We start from the raw sequence: 17,518 nt of genomic DNA on the forward strand, positions 1-17,518 counted from the left end.
AGTAATGGCACTAGTTAAATCAAATGTACAAATCTAACAAAGTTTTACAGGTAAAGACACAACATTAACTGATTTTGTTTAGGTCTTAATAAATATGGAGTCTTTGAGGTCTGCGGTTGTGAGTGTTTGGGTGTGTCTTTGTGTTCATACTAACTGACATTTCTGTCACATTTGTGTGGGTTTAGCCCCCACTACATTCCAAAATGAATCACCAGTCATATAGTTTACACATTTTACATCACGATCAATGATTTTACCTAGGTGCATTCTCTACAATACTTATTTAACTTGACGTGGCTGGGGTTACATTACTTTTGTACATTAAACTACATTCATTCTACGCAAAAGCAGCATTAGAAAGATTTAGTCCAACTGCAAATGTGAAATAGACACAAAGACACCAAATAAGACTGTGGCGTAAATTCACTCAAACTGCAGACTACTCCAATGCCGTCATACACATTAAACTCTTATTTTTAGGAATATTTTAGGATATCCATTTTTTACATCTACGCTATAGCGACAAGTGAGTGTTTTTTGTCTCCAGCCAACTGCCACATTAAATTCCTCACTTCATCCATTGTTTGCCTCAAATGATGTTGCTTTCCTCAGAGCAATTTTTGTTAGCGTAATTGTATTTCCTGGTTTTTATTGAGTTGAAGTGGTAAGTGCAGAAGGAAATAATGTATTTAGTCTTGTTTGGCCATCTCATCTAATGGAGCTTACAGTATATCAGGGAGAAGGTTACATCCAAGGTGATATAATGAAATCTACTTACTTTGAAAGGACTATTTTAAAGGATGTATTGACTTTCTTTCTGTTCTCGCTTTACTCAACTTAGATTTAATATAGATAAACTGTGATAAGCAGTGGCATAAGATAATTGGATATTGACAAACTTCCCTGGTGCCCAAAAAACCTGTCAAGTTGTTTCTTTCACTTTCAAAGATAGAAAGAGGAACTAGCTGAAATCTCACATGAACACCTGCAGCCACATTGATTAAACTCTCGGGATAATTTGAATACAGAACGCTTCTCGAATTCGGGAAAATCGTATCAAAAATACTCCAACACACCTCAGGGGATTAGTGTGTAGTGTTAAAACACTACGCATGCTGTAGTGCAAGTTTCCAGATCTGTTTGAGTTGTAGCTGTTTGCTCTAAACTGTAAAAAGTGTCATTTGCTAAATGTATGTAACAGGGTCAGAATGTGATTTGGGTATTTATTTTAGGCTTCTATGTATTCCAGTTAATGCTTGGTAATGGGATGATATAAAGCGGAATAAAAGGAAAGAGAGCAACGTTTTGTCAGCCAAGACATACAAATACTTTGTGGAAGAAGTTCAAATGTAAAAGCAGTGATGATGACACAATATAGTTATCTGCAAAATTGTTGAGATTTAAGAAGATGCTTATTTCACTGAGGTACTCTTTTAAGTTGTTCTAAAGCCAATCCGCTCTGACAGCAGAATCGTTTTAGTCTTTAGTTAGGATACAGGAAAAGACAAGAGGTCTCAGCACAGGTTAACAATTTAAAGTTCAGTAATGTTTATAAATAGGTGATGACTCTTCGTCCTGACTCTGAAATTGAATGTGGCAAACAAAGATGTAGAATTCATTGCATTGTTTAATCCTCTCTGTATCACTCATGTTATGTTTTTTTACTCAAAGGGCAACTCTCAGTGGTTCTCACCATACCGACACAAGACAATTGTGGACATCTGTTCAGGAAAATAGAAAACTGTGAAGGCTCATGCCTTGAAAGCTTTGGACGTGATCTCAGTCCTTTGCCTGTAAACAGATTTCCTCTCAGCTGGCTACTGTACAGTCTGTCTGGCCAAGCAAACCATAGCGGAACAAACGTTGTGTATCACAGACGGCCTGTCCTTCACAAACTTTTCCCTCCACTTCACTGCTGTCTGGGTGCTTTCGAGTGCCTTCAACTTCTGGCCTTCACGATGAATAACACACTCAATGCACCTAATGCAGGCCCTGATTTTACCCGGTACAAGCTGTTCTTTACAACTCTAATTCAATCCAAACATCTTGGACGCTGCAAATACATATTCTGTCCAGTTCTTACTCACCGTCAGTAGGTTGAGCAGGTCTGTGTTGGCGTCGATGTGAGGCGGTGTGGTCTGGATCCTCGCCAGCTCTTGAAGGATGGCGTACAGCTGTTGGGTCTTGGTCAGGTTGACCCGTGTTTTCTCTTTATCAGCCCAGTCTTGCAGCGCCACGTGCACGGCTATCAGGTCCTTCAGGTGCACGCCGAGGATGGGGAACCGGAAGCCTGAGCACTCTGAGAAGCGCTTGCGGTATTGACTGTAGTTCCCACATGATGTCACCAGTTCAATGAGGTTATTAAAAACCTGCAGGTTGGGTGAATGGAAATAATTTAAAGGTCACCTATTATGCAAAATCCACTTTTTCCATGTCTCTTCTACATCAACATGTGTCCCCTCTGTGTAAAGAGACTCTGAAAGCTTCAGGAAAAAAGATTCTCTCTCTTTTTGTCCTGATCTATTTATATAAAAACCTGTCTGAAAATGAGCTGATCAGATTTTGGCCACTTTATGATGTCATAACGATTTTCTTGGCTTGTGTAACCCTTAGCCAATCACCAACCAAGGTTCATCTTATCAACTGAATCTCCTCCTAGAGCACCATTGTGTTCTTTGTAACCAAATCTCTCTCAGAGGGGCGTGGGGAGGGGCTCCTTATTTTGATCGAAAGTAACAGACAGAGAATCAGCACTTTAGAAACAGGGCTGAAACAGAGGGGATTATGGGATGCTGCAATGATCTTTTTGGTGTTTCAGCCAATCACTTCAGAGACATGTTCTGTAAATGTGAGAATATATTGATGAAAAATAGGGGACCTTTAAGGGGTGAACAATGGTAGAAGATGAGTTGGCAGCTAACACAAAGCCTGTCTCAAGAGAGATTTGTTTAGAAGAATCAGAAACATTGTGTAAAACTTTGATCCAGATGGACTCACACAAAAGAGACTGCAACCCAACTTTTGAGTTACATGGCTTTGATTCATAGCTCTCAAAACCCACAGAGTAGGAGTAATGGGCACAGATAAGGAGCTTGGCAGCTCATGCAGAGAAGATGCGGATTACTGAACCAAGATTTAATATCACTTGTTTCACTAAGTGCATCGACACGCAGTGAACATTGAATTTGTGTGGTGGTGTTTACGCTGTGAGTGCCAGAAAGAGATCAGTGATGGTTGGGAGGATGCTAGCAGCTACTGCACCTTGTTGGTCTCTGCGCTGATGTGGGTCTGTGTGTCTTTGAGACGAGAGATGGAGCTGTTGCTGAGGCCGCCCACCACAGCCATCAGTGTGTTAAAGTTCTGCAACTGCAGCAGCTTCTGTCAACGAGAAGGAGGACAAAATAACTCTGAGGGTGAAAGAGGAGACGGGGAATTCTTGTGTAAGCCATTGCCAAAAAGGATCTTATGGGAAGTGAAAGAGAAAAGGTGGTGGAGGTTAAAAAAAACATTTTACAGTTTGAGTAAAACAAATTCAGCAGCATGCACGTAACCCGATCTGGAATACCAAAATATGACTGAATGTTGTAACCTGTCTATGTCAAAGTTAAGCTAACACTTTGTGAATGGCACTCCGCAGGGCTCCCCGCCGCCCTTCAGCCTTTGTGGCATCTCACAGAAAAATCGATGGGGTCGCAGCTGTGTGGGTGGGCTGCCAGAGGGGATCATTTGGTTCAGCTCAAACACCCTTTGGTATCAATTGGCAAAGCAGTGTGAAAGGCAGCCTCGAATTCACAGAGTGCGTTCGGCTAAACTGCATGTGCATGTGACCGTCAGAAAGGTCTCGTTGTCAACATGCCAGGGCTTTCCACTGGGAGTAGAATAAATGGTGTTTATATAAAAGGGCTACGAGAGGGATTCACCAACTGTTCGCACTCAGCCGATTGGTGATGTGGCTATTTATTCAAAGCCAGAAGGCACAGACACATGCACACATACCATATTGTGAAATAAATTAGAATGGGTCTTTTTAATGAGCATGAAAGGGATGTTTTTTCATTTTAAATTATAATAGCAGTCTGCACAGCTAAGACTAATGGATGTGAGTCATTTGTGATGCACTCCCAACAGGAGGCTAAAATTGTACGACCGGCGCACCCTGAGGGAAGCTTTGAGAAATGTCAAGTATGTCAGGACTAGCTCCTGTGTGGCCTCTGAATGCATTTGGTATTTTGTTGGAAATGTTTTGTCCCTGCATGTGCTCATACTCGGCTATCATACCAATTACCAAAGTTTGAGACATTTGAAATTGGCAAATAATTCACAATGATATTTCAGCAGGGATGGTCTGTGCCCAAATGTTCACTATTTCTGGATGAATGACATGGCCAAAATGACATCTGGGTGCAAAGTGGGAAGTGCTCGTTGTAATACGAGTCTTAAGCCATGCTAGCGCTTCTGTGTGGCTATCTTAAAGCACGCCGATGCTAAGAGTTAAATGGAACAACACATTGCTAACATGCTAGCAATGGCAATGCTATAGAGGTTTCAAAGAATGGTAATCAGTGTTTTTAGCATTGTGCAGCATGAAACAGTAGCAACGTACAGTATTTTTGGAAAACCAAAGGAGAATGTTGTTAGGTTGTATTTGAATGTAGATTTGAATTAAGATATTTAAAGAGCTAAAGACTCCCGTGCATTACTCTAACGCAGCGTCCACACGGCGGCGTGCGTTGAAGCTTGCCGGTGGGCGTGTCTGAAACTCGACCAACAACCAATCACATGAATCTCCCGCCCCGGACACACAAGCACGCGGTTTGATTGGCTAGAGCTTGTATTGGCATATGATTTGATTGGCTGACACTTCCGCCGAAGCTTCAAAAGTTGAACATTGCTCTACTTTTGAAGCGAGCAAAGCGAAGCAACGCTCCCACAATGCAGTTTGGCAATGCGTGACGTCACCCCATTCAAAGTGAATGGGCAGAAGCGTTGAAACTTCAACGCACGCCGCCGTGTGGACGGGCCGTAAGAGCGAATCTAAGACTCTCTTTAAAGAGAATTGATCATTGTTAATGGGTGAAAAATTAAATAAGTATGATATCCTGCAATTATTTGTATGTTCACGACAATTCAGAATTGTTTATGCTAACAAATTCGAATTACCATTACACTTCCTATGTTAGAGACTCACCAAAAGAAACTGATTGTGGTGATGAAACATAAAAAGGAAGATTAGGAGGTGGGAGACCATTGGATATAATTATCAGGCTTTTATTAGCTGATCTGTCATAGGTATTATGCTGGTTCAGAATCAACATCACTACTACATTGTCAAAGTTCCAGGAAACACTGGAAAAGTCCTGCTCAATGTCAAGGAGTGTGAATAAGCAAGAGAGCCCTGCTAATGTTTTGGAGTGATGGTGTATTAAGATGGATTTGTTCAAACCTGCTGAGACCTCGCTCAATAAATGATGAGAGACAGACGTTTGTTATAACTGAAGAGCAGGACAGATGGAAAACAGGTATCAATCCAGGCAATGAGTAATGAGGATGCATTCACATAGCACTGCAGGCTATTCGGATGAGAATCATTTCCTGCTCTTTCAATGGTCCACTGAAGCACCCTCGCCTTGCACAAATGAGTGAATTGCCATACAGGGAGAACTCAGCCCATCTGGCAGAGCAAATGATAACATCAAACTGAAAATGTATCAACAGTGAAGCCCAGGATTGCATTAAAGGGATGTCTCTATCGGGAAAGAATGACAGTCTCAAGACATATGGACACAGAACCAAATACAGTAGGGCAGCAAGTTGGAGACTGGATTCATTTAGTAGGAGCAGAGAAATTGAGATACATGGAAAAGTGTAATGCTTATACACAAATCTTTGCAACTGACCAAAGTTTACCATTGTTAAAAAGACAACTGTCCCCTTAATAGTAACAAGTTAGCACTCAGGTAAGAATGATAGTAATTCCAGTGAAGCTGAACTTGCAGGAAAGATATATATCAACCATATAACAGCATTCATTTCATCATTTCCTCCAGTGTTTAAAATGTTTAATTATTTATTAAAATATCACTGCATCTACTAGACACAAAAACATTTTGTACCGGCATTAATTGGTCCCCAATGATGAATCCTACAGCCACTCTAAGGACAAATTATACTACATGCAAAACTAATGGCATAGTAATTTGTTACCTCCTAAAATAAAGTAGCACTCTAACACATTAAACTGAGAGGGAGGACTTGGGAATGTTACTCATTGATGCATGTTCATGTTACTTGAAATGCACCACAGTCTCCCGACCACCCTTTATTTATCTCTGCAGTAATCCCACCTTCAAACAATGTCCACTGATTCCTGTATTGTAGAATATATCAGTGAATAATGTCTAACCAATAGGAAGTGCACACTGTGTATCATTGTATATTCTCTTTCTTGGCTCACACTCTTTCGGGAAATGTAGGTGATTATGTGATTTCCATTCATTCAAATGAATGTTTACCTGCTCACGCATTGTTTTAGACACTTTTATAACCCCTTGGATCCATAAAAGCCGTTTGGATAATGCCACAAATGCATCATTACCTAGATAAAACAATACTTTCTTAGCTCCTAGATGCTTTCCCTTGGCAGCAGCATTATGTTAAAGAGGTCTCAGTGGGCATCTTACCATGCTAATCCCTCTAAAGCCTTTTTAAATTAAACTCACTTTTTCTCCAAGTGTGTGCCCCTGAATGGGAAATGATCCATCTCATTTCAAATCATCAGTGCTGTGACTTTTCCTCGCTTCTCCACATCTCTTAGTTTAATCACTGATTCACATTTCTTCGACTTTCTCTCGTCTGTCTCTGTGGCTGCAGGCAATCCTCCCCATCAATCTGCTTGCCCCCTGAAGTCCCCCCCCCCCCTCCAGCTCTGTCTCTGTGTGGGCCCATTAGGGCTGTTTACTGCAGACAAACCTGTGCCACCCTGATGAAGTGGGAGATGACGGCGGCCCTCTGCGGGGCGGTGGGCTTGCTGAGCACCATGAGCTGGATCCACTGGGAGACGCTGTTGAAAAGGGTGATGAAACGCTCCAGGATGGGGTTATCCACCGTGCAGCCGTGCATCACAAAGCTGTGGTAGTCCTGAAACTGAGAGGAGGTAGGAGCATTACACATTTGATTATTAAAATAAGTTGTGAAACTGACATCTTTAAATGGTGTTGCAAAATGTGTTGAAGGGTCTAACTAAATACACAATCCACAAACATACATATCTAGTGTTTTGCATTTGACCTATACTTAAAGGTGGGGTAGGTATTCACTTCAGATACACTTTTTGTTATATTCCATGGAATGCTCTTAACATCCCGATAGCAATGAATATCTGAAGTGCTTTGACAAAAAATCCATAACAACATTTCATCTGTGGAAGCCGTAGTACTGTAAAAAGCACGACCAATCATTTTAGCCGGCCCGGCTAAAATAACTGGATGGCCTACCTGCCTGTCAGCCTTCCATCTGTGCACTAACTTACCTCGTGCCCTCATTGGTCATGTGCGCGTTCGTGTGTGTTGGAGGAGGGGCTCTGTAAGGAAGTCTGAAGGAAGAGGCAGATTTTTTTCGGCTGCGTACTTTCAAATTCTAGCGCACTCGAGCTGGTGTCTACACTCTTACCTACCCTACCTTTAAGACTACTGGTCAGGATATATCTCAGGCCTAGCTGCTTTGGTTTTAATGAAACAAATGTGTATGTGTTTCCTGTATGTCCCCTGTCTATAAGTGCAACACTAGGGAATGTGCTTATTTTCTTTCGTGGCGAGTCGACATGAGGAAATTATTACCACTCTTATGTCTGTGAGGTAAACATGTGGCAGGAGGCAGTAGCTGGTTAGCTTAGCTTAGCGTAAATAATTAAAAAGGGAGAAAAGGCGACCTATCAAAACAAAATCCCCAATCTAACACCTGTACTTATTAACCTGTTATATTATGTTTTGTTTATCTGCACAGACACTTAATTTTAAAATCCACAATTCTCTGTTTTATAGTAAGTTTATATAGAACACTGTTAAAATATCCCTTTAAGGCATCAACGATGATAACAAAGCATCCAACAGGCTGATTGATGAAGCCAGTCTTTACTAGGAAATAAAGGGGAGATGCAGAACAACCGTGACTAATTTGGTTTTATATCAAGCAGGCATCTCTTTTGGAAAGGAAGCAAAGACAAAGCCAAGACCAATAACCAGCACTCATACCACCAACACATCACAATTGAATAAATTATCTAGAAATGTCTACCATTTAAATCAGCAGCACCCAACCCAATCATGCTTTTGCTTCTCAAAATAACACTCAAAGAGCAAAATGTTTGGAGAAAACAAACATAATTACCGCCAGTAAAAGTTGATTTTTACCAGTATTGCTTAGCAGCTACAGAGAGCATGCAGCATGTGGCATTACTTGAGAATTCAAGCAATTTAAGAGCTGCAAACACTCGACACACAGTTTAATCACAGACTACAGACTGACCAGGATCTTGCAGAAGGATTTGTACTCCAGGTAGGTCAGGTGTTCAGCCAGCTCACAGGAATCAAGGTGGTCAAACAACAGGGACATTTTCCTCTTTTTGGACACTGACGGGACACGCTGAGTCACCTGCCGCTTCCATTTATACGATGGCCTGAAAGGGATGATAAAACACACACAAACTGTAGAATATTTGATGAAAAGTCTCTCATTTACAACCATCAAATGTTTCTACAAATGCAGAATTCATTCCCTCGCTCAGCTGAAGTCACACATCTGCTCCACAATTCCTTGTCCTCATGGAGCACTCAAGGAAACTCGAGGTCACACAGAAATGGCTTTTGTTGAAAAAGGAGAAGTCATGGAACTGCTAATGACAGCTCAGTATCGTCTGAGAGCAGGCCTTAAAAGGGCACACTGATATAAAACCCCTCAGACAGAGATGTCCATTCACTGTCAACAACACACACAGCCTTCACTCACACACTGTCCAGGTCAATGAGCTGGCTCTGGCTCGCGTTGCCTTCAGTGGTCAGGAGGTCTTTAAAGTCTTTGATCTCCTCCGCCAGCTCCGGGCTCAGATTGAACTCTGCTGGAAACTCAGAGATCCAGTACCTGCAAGGCAGAACAAAGGGATGAAAAGACAGAGTGACGATGGAAAAGGATCGACTTGTTAGCATTTAAACAACCATGTCACACTTAGTTGTGGACTATCCATGATTTAGCTGTGCTTAAATACAAAAAGATATTATAAACATGCCATTATTAGACCTTGTTTACAGAGAACAATGTTCTCTGCGGTCAAAAAGCAGTCAACATACTGTAAGTTATCTTGAGCGAAAGTGAAAAATAAGTGAATATCAAAACAAAAATAAAACAAACAAAAAATTACAGCAATAAATGTGAAGGTCCAAATAGTTTACTGTGTTTTGCATACGATTGTATCCTAGCTCACTTAATATATGTTTGTAATTACTGTAAATAAACGTTGCATTGTAAAACAATTTCTGTATGACATGTAGTTACTGTCAATATTGATTTGTTAACCCATAAAAGACCAAAGTACAGGAAATAAATGGCATGTTAAATCAGAAATAAAAAGATGAGTACTTGACAAGGTGGCATATTCTTGTTCGGCGCTCAGCATTGCAGCTCTCCTCTTGATATCTTATCAAACAGTTAAGGTTCAACTATGCAAACTCTTAAATATAATTGAGAATGAAAAGATAAACCAATCAAGATAGACAACAGGCATTGATTATATCTTTCTGTCACCAGCGTTTGAAACGATATGTCTAGATAATCACTTATAGATCTCAGCGTAGCATACACAAAGGTGAAGGATACTTGAGCACAAGCTTCTTGGCCAGGTCGATTGAAGGGATATACCAAGGGTGCATCATGATAAACATGCGCACCATGGAGGCATCCTTCAAAGTGCCTCTCTCATCTGTAAGAAGAAAATAACATGTCACTCATCATCAGGGAGCAATACCCACAGAGCAGCATCACCTGCTATTAATTAGTGTGCATTTAATCTGTGTCAGTCGTTGCCTAGTCATCATTATTCACATGCATTTTTACAGAATATAAGACAATTTACATGAAACATAACTGTTTAAGTGAGTGACAATAGAATTTAGAACAATTTTGGATTATATCGTTTTGTTTTAAGAAATATTGTTCAAAGGACAAACCGAAGGCTTGGATGCTCGCTTCCACCAGATCATCCACTGCAGCAGACTGATCTGACAATATGGACTCCATCGTTCCTTTCCTCGTTTTTTCCCTCCGTTTCTGCTTTGACTCGCGTGCTTCTTACTGAACACAAAAGAAGGTGAAGAGAAAGGATCAAAGGCATGCGAAAGAGACTAATTGCTGTATGGAGTCAGGAGAGAGAAATTGAAATTCATAGTGACTGTTGCAGCAATTTGAAAAAGAGTTGTGTGGTCAGATATTTTGCATACTGCTTCACACTGTGGGGAGTGAAGCAATCGGGGAATGTTGACACTATAGTTACTTTAGGGCTGTTTTTAATGGGGATGCCTGTTGATGCTACTATCTGATTGATATTATGCTGGGATTTGACCCAACAGCTTTTCAGGACTTGGAGGGTATTACAAAAACACCAAATAATCAACCAGAATAATATTCGCAGAGTTTGGACTTGGAGCATTAAGATAAGATTTTAATTATCAATCCACACATATGTGATTAATTGTAAATGAGTACACTTTTTCATAATTAAAACTACACAAACCTTTTGGACAGTACTCAAAACACGTGCCATGAAGATATCTAGTGTCATTTCCCAATATCTATATAAAATCAATATATAACCCAGCCCTGCTTCCACATTTGTTGAAAATAATAATAATAATCGAAAATATTGACTGGCAGCTTCAGTTTAAGTGATACTATTAACTATATTTGTCTTCCACAATGCCTGCAGTCTAATTGACATGTATACACTGAGATAACCATGGTTAACATGTTGCAACAATGCAAATGTAACAATAACGTCATTTTGATAGCAGAATATGACAGTGCGTAGACAGTTCAGCGTGCTTTGAGCTCAATGTGGCTCGTTCGAAAAACTGATAGAAAGCCACAAGCACAATCAACAGGAAACCCTCATTTATTATCAGAATACAACACAATGCAAGCCCTTAAAGGCATATAAGCAAATACACGATGTCTTTAAGTGTTGCAGAAAAAAAAAAAAAGTAGAGAGCCATGATCAGCACATCTTACTGCCCCTAACACATAACTCAAAATACATAGTATATATATAGTATAGTATATACAGGTAATGCTAGGTTCTTGTGGAGAAATAGGATCTTTTTGTTTGTTGCAACAAACTGAGGTTATGCTCGAGTGACAAAGTTAGGCCACGGAATCCACAACATAGCACGCTGCTGCCTCGGCTAATGGCTCTTCAGTGTTGTGGTTCTGTGGCACGGTGTGAGAGGGCTGTGATGAGAGTGTGTACGTATCTATTGTGCCTGACACAATGAAGCCTTCCCCTGCGCTGTCGCTGCTGCAACGTGGTGGGCGGACACACTCAATTACAGGCTACACAAGCTGTCTCAGCCTCACACTTACACACACATGAAGCCAGGGATGAAGCCAAAGAAAGATAAGATAGCAAAAGAGAGGGAAGTAAAGCTTCAATCATCAGTCATGCAGTGAGAGTGATAGCCTGTATATTGGAGGAAATAAACTTCAAATCTGTGCCGTTATGTAGAAGGCGGTCAAAACCGTGGAGGGTGTCAAGAATCATAATCAAAAGGCTGTGCTGTTGCTATACATAGACATTTGAGTTCCTGTGAGGATGCTAAGGTCACCACAGGATGCAGCCAAAGCGCAGTATGTCTGAAACCTCAAAAAGCAACCTGTGATATGTGGCTTATGGAGAAAAAGAGCAGACACTTGCATCTCATGGATATAATCAGAAGGAAAGTAGAGTCTAATGCACACAAGAGTTTTTAATGAGTCATCTAGATCTGGGCTGAATTGGATTTATTTCTGAAAAAAAAGGCATCTGTTTCGCTTCTGCATTTTTACTCTCAGTTGAAGACAGTCTGTCCTCAAAGAAGGATGTTAAACTAGTTTCTATGAATATGCAAGGAGCTCCTCTATCTATACCATATAAACCGGAAAACAAAAAGAGAGGGGTGATTCAGTGGCACCTAATGTGTACCTTCATTAGACAGGGTCTAGTCAGGCACTGCGACACAGACTGTGCCCATCTTGATGATGACACCATCCTGCTATCCATTCATCATGCTGCTGACGGGAGAACATTCTCTCAGTGCTTCACGGAGGATTAGGAGACTGATTTATCTTTAACAAGCTCCACCTTCTGCCTGTCTTGCAATTCTTTAAGTATTTTCCCACATGATTTCTTACAGCGTTTCTATCGCCGCCGAGCGACAGATTGATTGTTCAGTATATAGCGCACACTGTGAGCACTTTGGTGTCATCCTTGGTTGCCAGGTGACGTCCACCCAGGGCCATCGATCTGGCAGATTAGGGGTGGGTTGGGGCGCAGCGGGGATAAAGAGAACTTGACAGGTGCCTGATCAATCCTGGGCAAGAGGAATCTGTAGGGTGCTGCTGGTTTAGTGGGCACTGAAAATGTCACATCCTCCAGATTTTATTAGAGTGATAAAACAACACGGAAGATGTTCACCATAATACCTGTCAACAAAATACCTACAAGTAAACATTCAAATACACTTTTTAAAGGGGTATGAAATAGAGGGGTATGAGGGATGTCTAAAATGCATGATCTGTTTGGTATGTTGAGCAAAACACATCATAGACATGTTTTTTATATATTTGTATATATCTGAGACCTATAATATATGCCTAAAAATAGCATGATAGGAGATTGTTAAGTTAAATGTTAAGCTACAGTATATCCACAATTCTTGAGTACTTTTTTACAGAGAGTAAATATACGTATGTTCTTGTCTAAATCGCATCAGGCTTTGCAAGGAATGCCTTCCTACGAAGCCCACACATTAGAGGGAAAGTGGCTGCATCAATCATTAACACCTTTCCATGTCTTAAATTGACACAAGCATTGATTGATAATAAGACACTGACAGACTCACAGATAATGATATCCATCCCCCTATTGATATTCCATAATGGGCTCATTTCCATGCTAGTATACGCCCAGAGCTAATGCACGGTCCCCCTACTGCCATTGATTTCGCTTTATCCCCTGCCTTCTGGCATTTGGGTGCAACACGATTGATTGATGTTGTCATGGATAATAGTCACCAGCTAAAGGATGTGCACACATTAAGTCATTGGGATTAGCTATCAGGCATGCACTGAAAACACACACACACACACACACACACATACACACACACAGTCTGTTCATTCTGCCTCACATAAACATGATGAAGGTTCTATCTCCAGAATTATTATATTGGATGGCATCGTCATTAGGTTCAGTTAGAGACACCTTCAGGTAAAAAAAGTGTCCAATACTTTGATTTATGATCTAAACCTACAAAATAAGATAAGAAGGTTAACATGATAAGCAGGCTAACGCACTAAAGCATCATCACTGTGAACATGTTAGCATGCAGACGTTAGCATTTAGCTCAGATGCCTTACAGAGCTGCTGCTATTCTTGATCAAACCTCACTATATCAATATCACACAAGTTGCAATACCTACAGTAAGCATGCATACGATGCAAAACTATGTTAGATATACAATGCTGCCTTGATTATGAGCCTATTGTAATTAAACTATTTTAGTTTTTATATGTATTAAGTATATATATATATATATAAATACAATCCTATCCTATATAAATACACACATGATAAAAACTAAACTTTTAATAGATGGTTTGTTTTTGCATCTCATGTAATATAACATTCAAACAGTGACTTAGCTGAACATTGATTTGATTATGTCACATGAGATTTTGGATACTGGACATTTGGCATTTGATGGTATTTAAACATATCTCAAAACACTTAAAAATATAAAAATGTTATATTAATTTGGTCTGTGGCCTCTTTCTCACATCAGTTGTATTGCTGCTGCTCGTTTTCCTAAAACGATGACTTGATGTCCATGTTCTCCTTTAACAGAAGGGTGCATCAGTCTCTTTTTTTCAAATGCAGTTACCTATTTTTTTTAATGTTTTTTTAATTTTCAATTATCTGTGAGAGTGGTGCTTAGCATGAATCTTCCATCCCTTCACTAACTAGCACCTTTAACGCTTTGCTTTTCCAGCATCTATCAAAATTGAATGTCTCAAATGAATATGCTAATAAAAATGCTCACTACGTATTTATTAAGAGTTACTTTCACAACAGTGCGGGACATTAATCTGCACTTTAAAGCTTTATCTCAGTGTTCGGTCAGTGTGAGGCCATGTGGATAGAATTGCAATAACATATACAAACAGCACTTCTTCATGTTATCCACACCCCACTCGTATCTCTTGCTCAACACCCCGTAGTTTGTTTCAGGAAGTTGTAGCAAGGGTGTTGCATGATGGGACAGATAGTTCTCCATAGGGGCCTACAGAGCGGCTGCTGACAGGCTCTATTTACAGACTACAGCAGGGTACTGAGAGCAGGAAGGGAAACGCTTCCTTTTCCCTGGACACGCAGAATGCCACATCTGTGGGGGGGGGGGGGGGGGGCACACCGGCTGCAAACTGAGATTAGCAGCTACAGTTACTCCTTAGGGACGGAGGGGGGAAGGGGGGGGGGGGGGGGGGGCATGCTATAGCCCAGTCAAATGGAAAGAGATTGTTGGCTGAAGAGGGAAAACTTTAAATAGGGAGGGGTTGAAAAATACATTCAATGTGAAGGACTCAAGCTACATTCTTTTTCTAATCTTGAAAGGGTAAGAAGAAAAATATGCACATTCCACAATGTGTTTCTGGGACATAACAGCTGCTCTGGTGTAATGTTTTATTACGTCCTCGAAGAAAAAGCCAGGCATCCTGTTCCACATCTGGCCCACTCTCATATCTCAAATCCCAACTTTCTGACTTCAAATGAAAAGTGTAATGTGTGCGACAGAGGGACACTTCTGCGGACCCCATGTGGTGTTGTAATATCTGCCTTCTGCTACCCCCCAAACTCAACAATGTATCATTGTGTCACATTGTTTTCACTGCTTTGTGTTGAGACTTCCTGCTCAAACTTTTGTCCCTTTACCAGATGTGAAAGTTTGCTTCATAACAAACACCGGAAGGGTGTGTTGGTATGTGTGTGTAAAATGTGCCGAGTGTATGTGGGTCCACACTTTTTTTTTAAATGTGTTACTGAAACTATTTGCAGTGGGTATTATTCTAAGCGTAACATTTCCCTTGGACAAAGGTTTTTTTATTCTCTGCATTAGAGGATAGATGGATATCTGTCTGACACACATAACTTCCTTTTTCATTCTCTGGCTGTGTGATGAGTGAAGGCTGAAGACACATGGTGCATTGTGTAAAGGCGCAGGCGTGATACATCATCTTTCACAATATAAATACTCGTTCTGTACATCCAGGCTGCCAACCGTCTAATCATTTCAGATTTCTGCAATGCTGACGTAAGGAATCTAACATCCTGTTTTGTGTGTTTTTTCTCAGGCCAACAAATTCTAGGTAATGATAGTCACAAAATCAATAATTGTGCTTACAAGAAAATGCATTTGCCTGACTTTTGGGAGGGATAAAGCATGATTTGTGGAAGAATATGGGAAATACACTCATTTGCATTCTTGCAGAGATAATAGGATGGTTATCACACCAGTTTATGTACAGAGAATATGAAGCTACACCCAGCAGGTTATCTTGAAGTACTAATCTCAAAGATTTTAATTTATATAAATGTCTTTTTAGTAATGCTTTGTATCTAGATGGGTACACCAAGTGATGCTGAATCCAATCCCACGATATACAGCACATGCACCTGGAGACTAATTTGTTATTTGCCGTGTTTATCTGCTTCATTTCCTCCTGCCTGTCACAAGGCTATACAGTGGTTTCATGCAACAGTCATTCTGTTTTCATGTTCTCTGTGTGTGTGTGTGTGTGTGTGTGTGTGTGTGTGTGTGTGTGTGTGTGTGTGTGTGTGTGTGTGTGTGTGTGTGTGTGTGTGTGTGTGTGTGTGTGTGTGTGTGTGTGTGTGTGTGTGTGTGTGTGTGTGTGTGTGTGTGTGTGTGTGTGTGTGTGTGTGTGTGTGTGTGTGTGTGTGTGTGTGTGTGTGTGCGCGCGCGCACCAGGAGTCTCACCCAGCCAGCCTCCTCATTACCCCTGCAGGCTTTTTTAAACAGCATTAGCCCAGGCTAGTTCCTGTTGATGTATTCTTCCTAAAACAGCCAGCATCCCTGAGCAGACCATACACCCCACAATTTCCTGCCGTCAAAATAAACCATTCATTCTCCACATTCAAATAAAGAGCTTGAAAGATCACAGACTGCAAACTGTGCGAAAACAAAAGTAAGGAAATGAATGTGTTTTTTGAAAAGCAGGTATTCCACAGGTGTCATACAAATATGTCTGTTTCTGAAAGTGAGGCACGCCTGACACATGCTGCACAGAATGAAACAAGCAGTGGTGTAAAGTTACTAAGTACATTTACTCAAAAAATGTACTTAAGTAAAATTAAGAGATACGTATACTTTACTTGAGTATTTGACTTGTTTGCTACTTTGTTTTTATACCACAAATAACATTCAAAGGTAAAAAGTGTACCACTACTTGTATTTTATACCTTTAGTTACTTGATATGAAATATAACCAGCACTTAAATCAGACTTTAGTTCCACCTGGAATAAATTCACAAGCTAATCTGCAGTATACAAAATCATTTAAACTAGCTACACCTTTACCAGCTTTGATAAACCCATTCAAACATAAATAACTACAATCAAAACATATGATATATATTATTTGAAAATTGACCAATCTGCATAGTGAGTACTTTTACTTTCAGTACTTTAAGTATATTTCGATACTAGAGTATTCCTACACTCTTTACTTTAACTTAAGTATAAGATAAGAGTACTACTTCCACCAACTACACTAAAACATTATCCATCACTACTAATTCACTCCCTTTAGTTAGTCCCACACTATTTTAAATACAGCAGCCTGTGAGTTTCGATCCACCATGAACTACTGTGCTCCCGTCTGACTGATTGAATTCCAGCCACAGCGTGATTTATAGCTCTTCAGCTCCAACACTTTCCCTCAACAGCTACCTTCCCCTCCTGTGTCTCCCGCTCTTCTGCTGCAGACTTTTGCATTCTAACCATGCCTTTAAAGGTGAGGGGAGCAGAGTGCAATGACATGCTGACATTTTACAGGGTCTGTGCCCTTTCATGGGAGCTGAAGAGGTGACGGAGGAACAAAAAGATCCCATAGGGACAGACACAGAGTAGAGATGACTATTTTCATGGACTGAACTATGGGGGGAACTTCAAAAGTGACCCTGTTGGCATTAAGATATGTCAC

General features: G+C 40.5%; 1 protein-coding gene across 2 annotated transcripts in view; it reads right to left on the reverse strand.

Moving 5' to 3' along the window:
* LOC307031864 (RAS guanyl-releasing protein 2-like) overlaps positions 1-17,518 on the reverse strand; it is a 31,785-nt gene that overhangs the window by 11,779 nt on the left and 2,488 nt on the right. For both annotated transcript variants that reach the window (XM_079669362.1, XM_079669361.1), the window contains exons 2-9: positions 10,218-10,341; positions 9,868-9,970; positions 9,631-9,687; positions 9,004-9,135; positions 8,524-8,674; positions 6,970-7,143; positions 3,262-3,378; positions 2,088-2,369 (exon numbers count right to left, since the gene is read on the reverse strand). In XM_079669362.1, coding sequence (XP_079525488.1) covers positions 2,088-2,369; positions 3,262-3,378; positions 6,970-7,143; positions 8,524-8,674; positions 9,004-9,135; positions 9,631-9,687; positions 9,868-9,970; positions 10,218-10,287 — 1,086 coding nt within the window. In that variant the 5' untranslated portion in view covers positions 10,288-10,341. The remainder of the gene's footprint in view (positions 1-2,087; positions 2,370-3,261; positions 3,379-6,969; positions 7,144-8,523; positions 8,675-9,003; positions 9,136-9,630; positions 9,688-9,867; positions 9,971-10,217; positions 10,342-17,518) is intronic.

This window comes from Notothenia rossii (genome assembly GCF_949606895.1).
Source record: "Notothenia rossii genome assembly, chromosome: 3".
Lineage (NCBI taxonomy): Eukaryota > Metazoa > Chordata > Actinopteri > Perciformes > Nototheniidae > Notothenia > Notothenia rossii.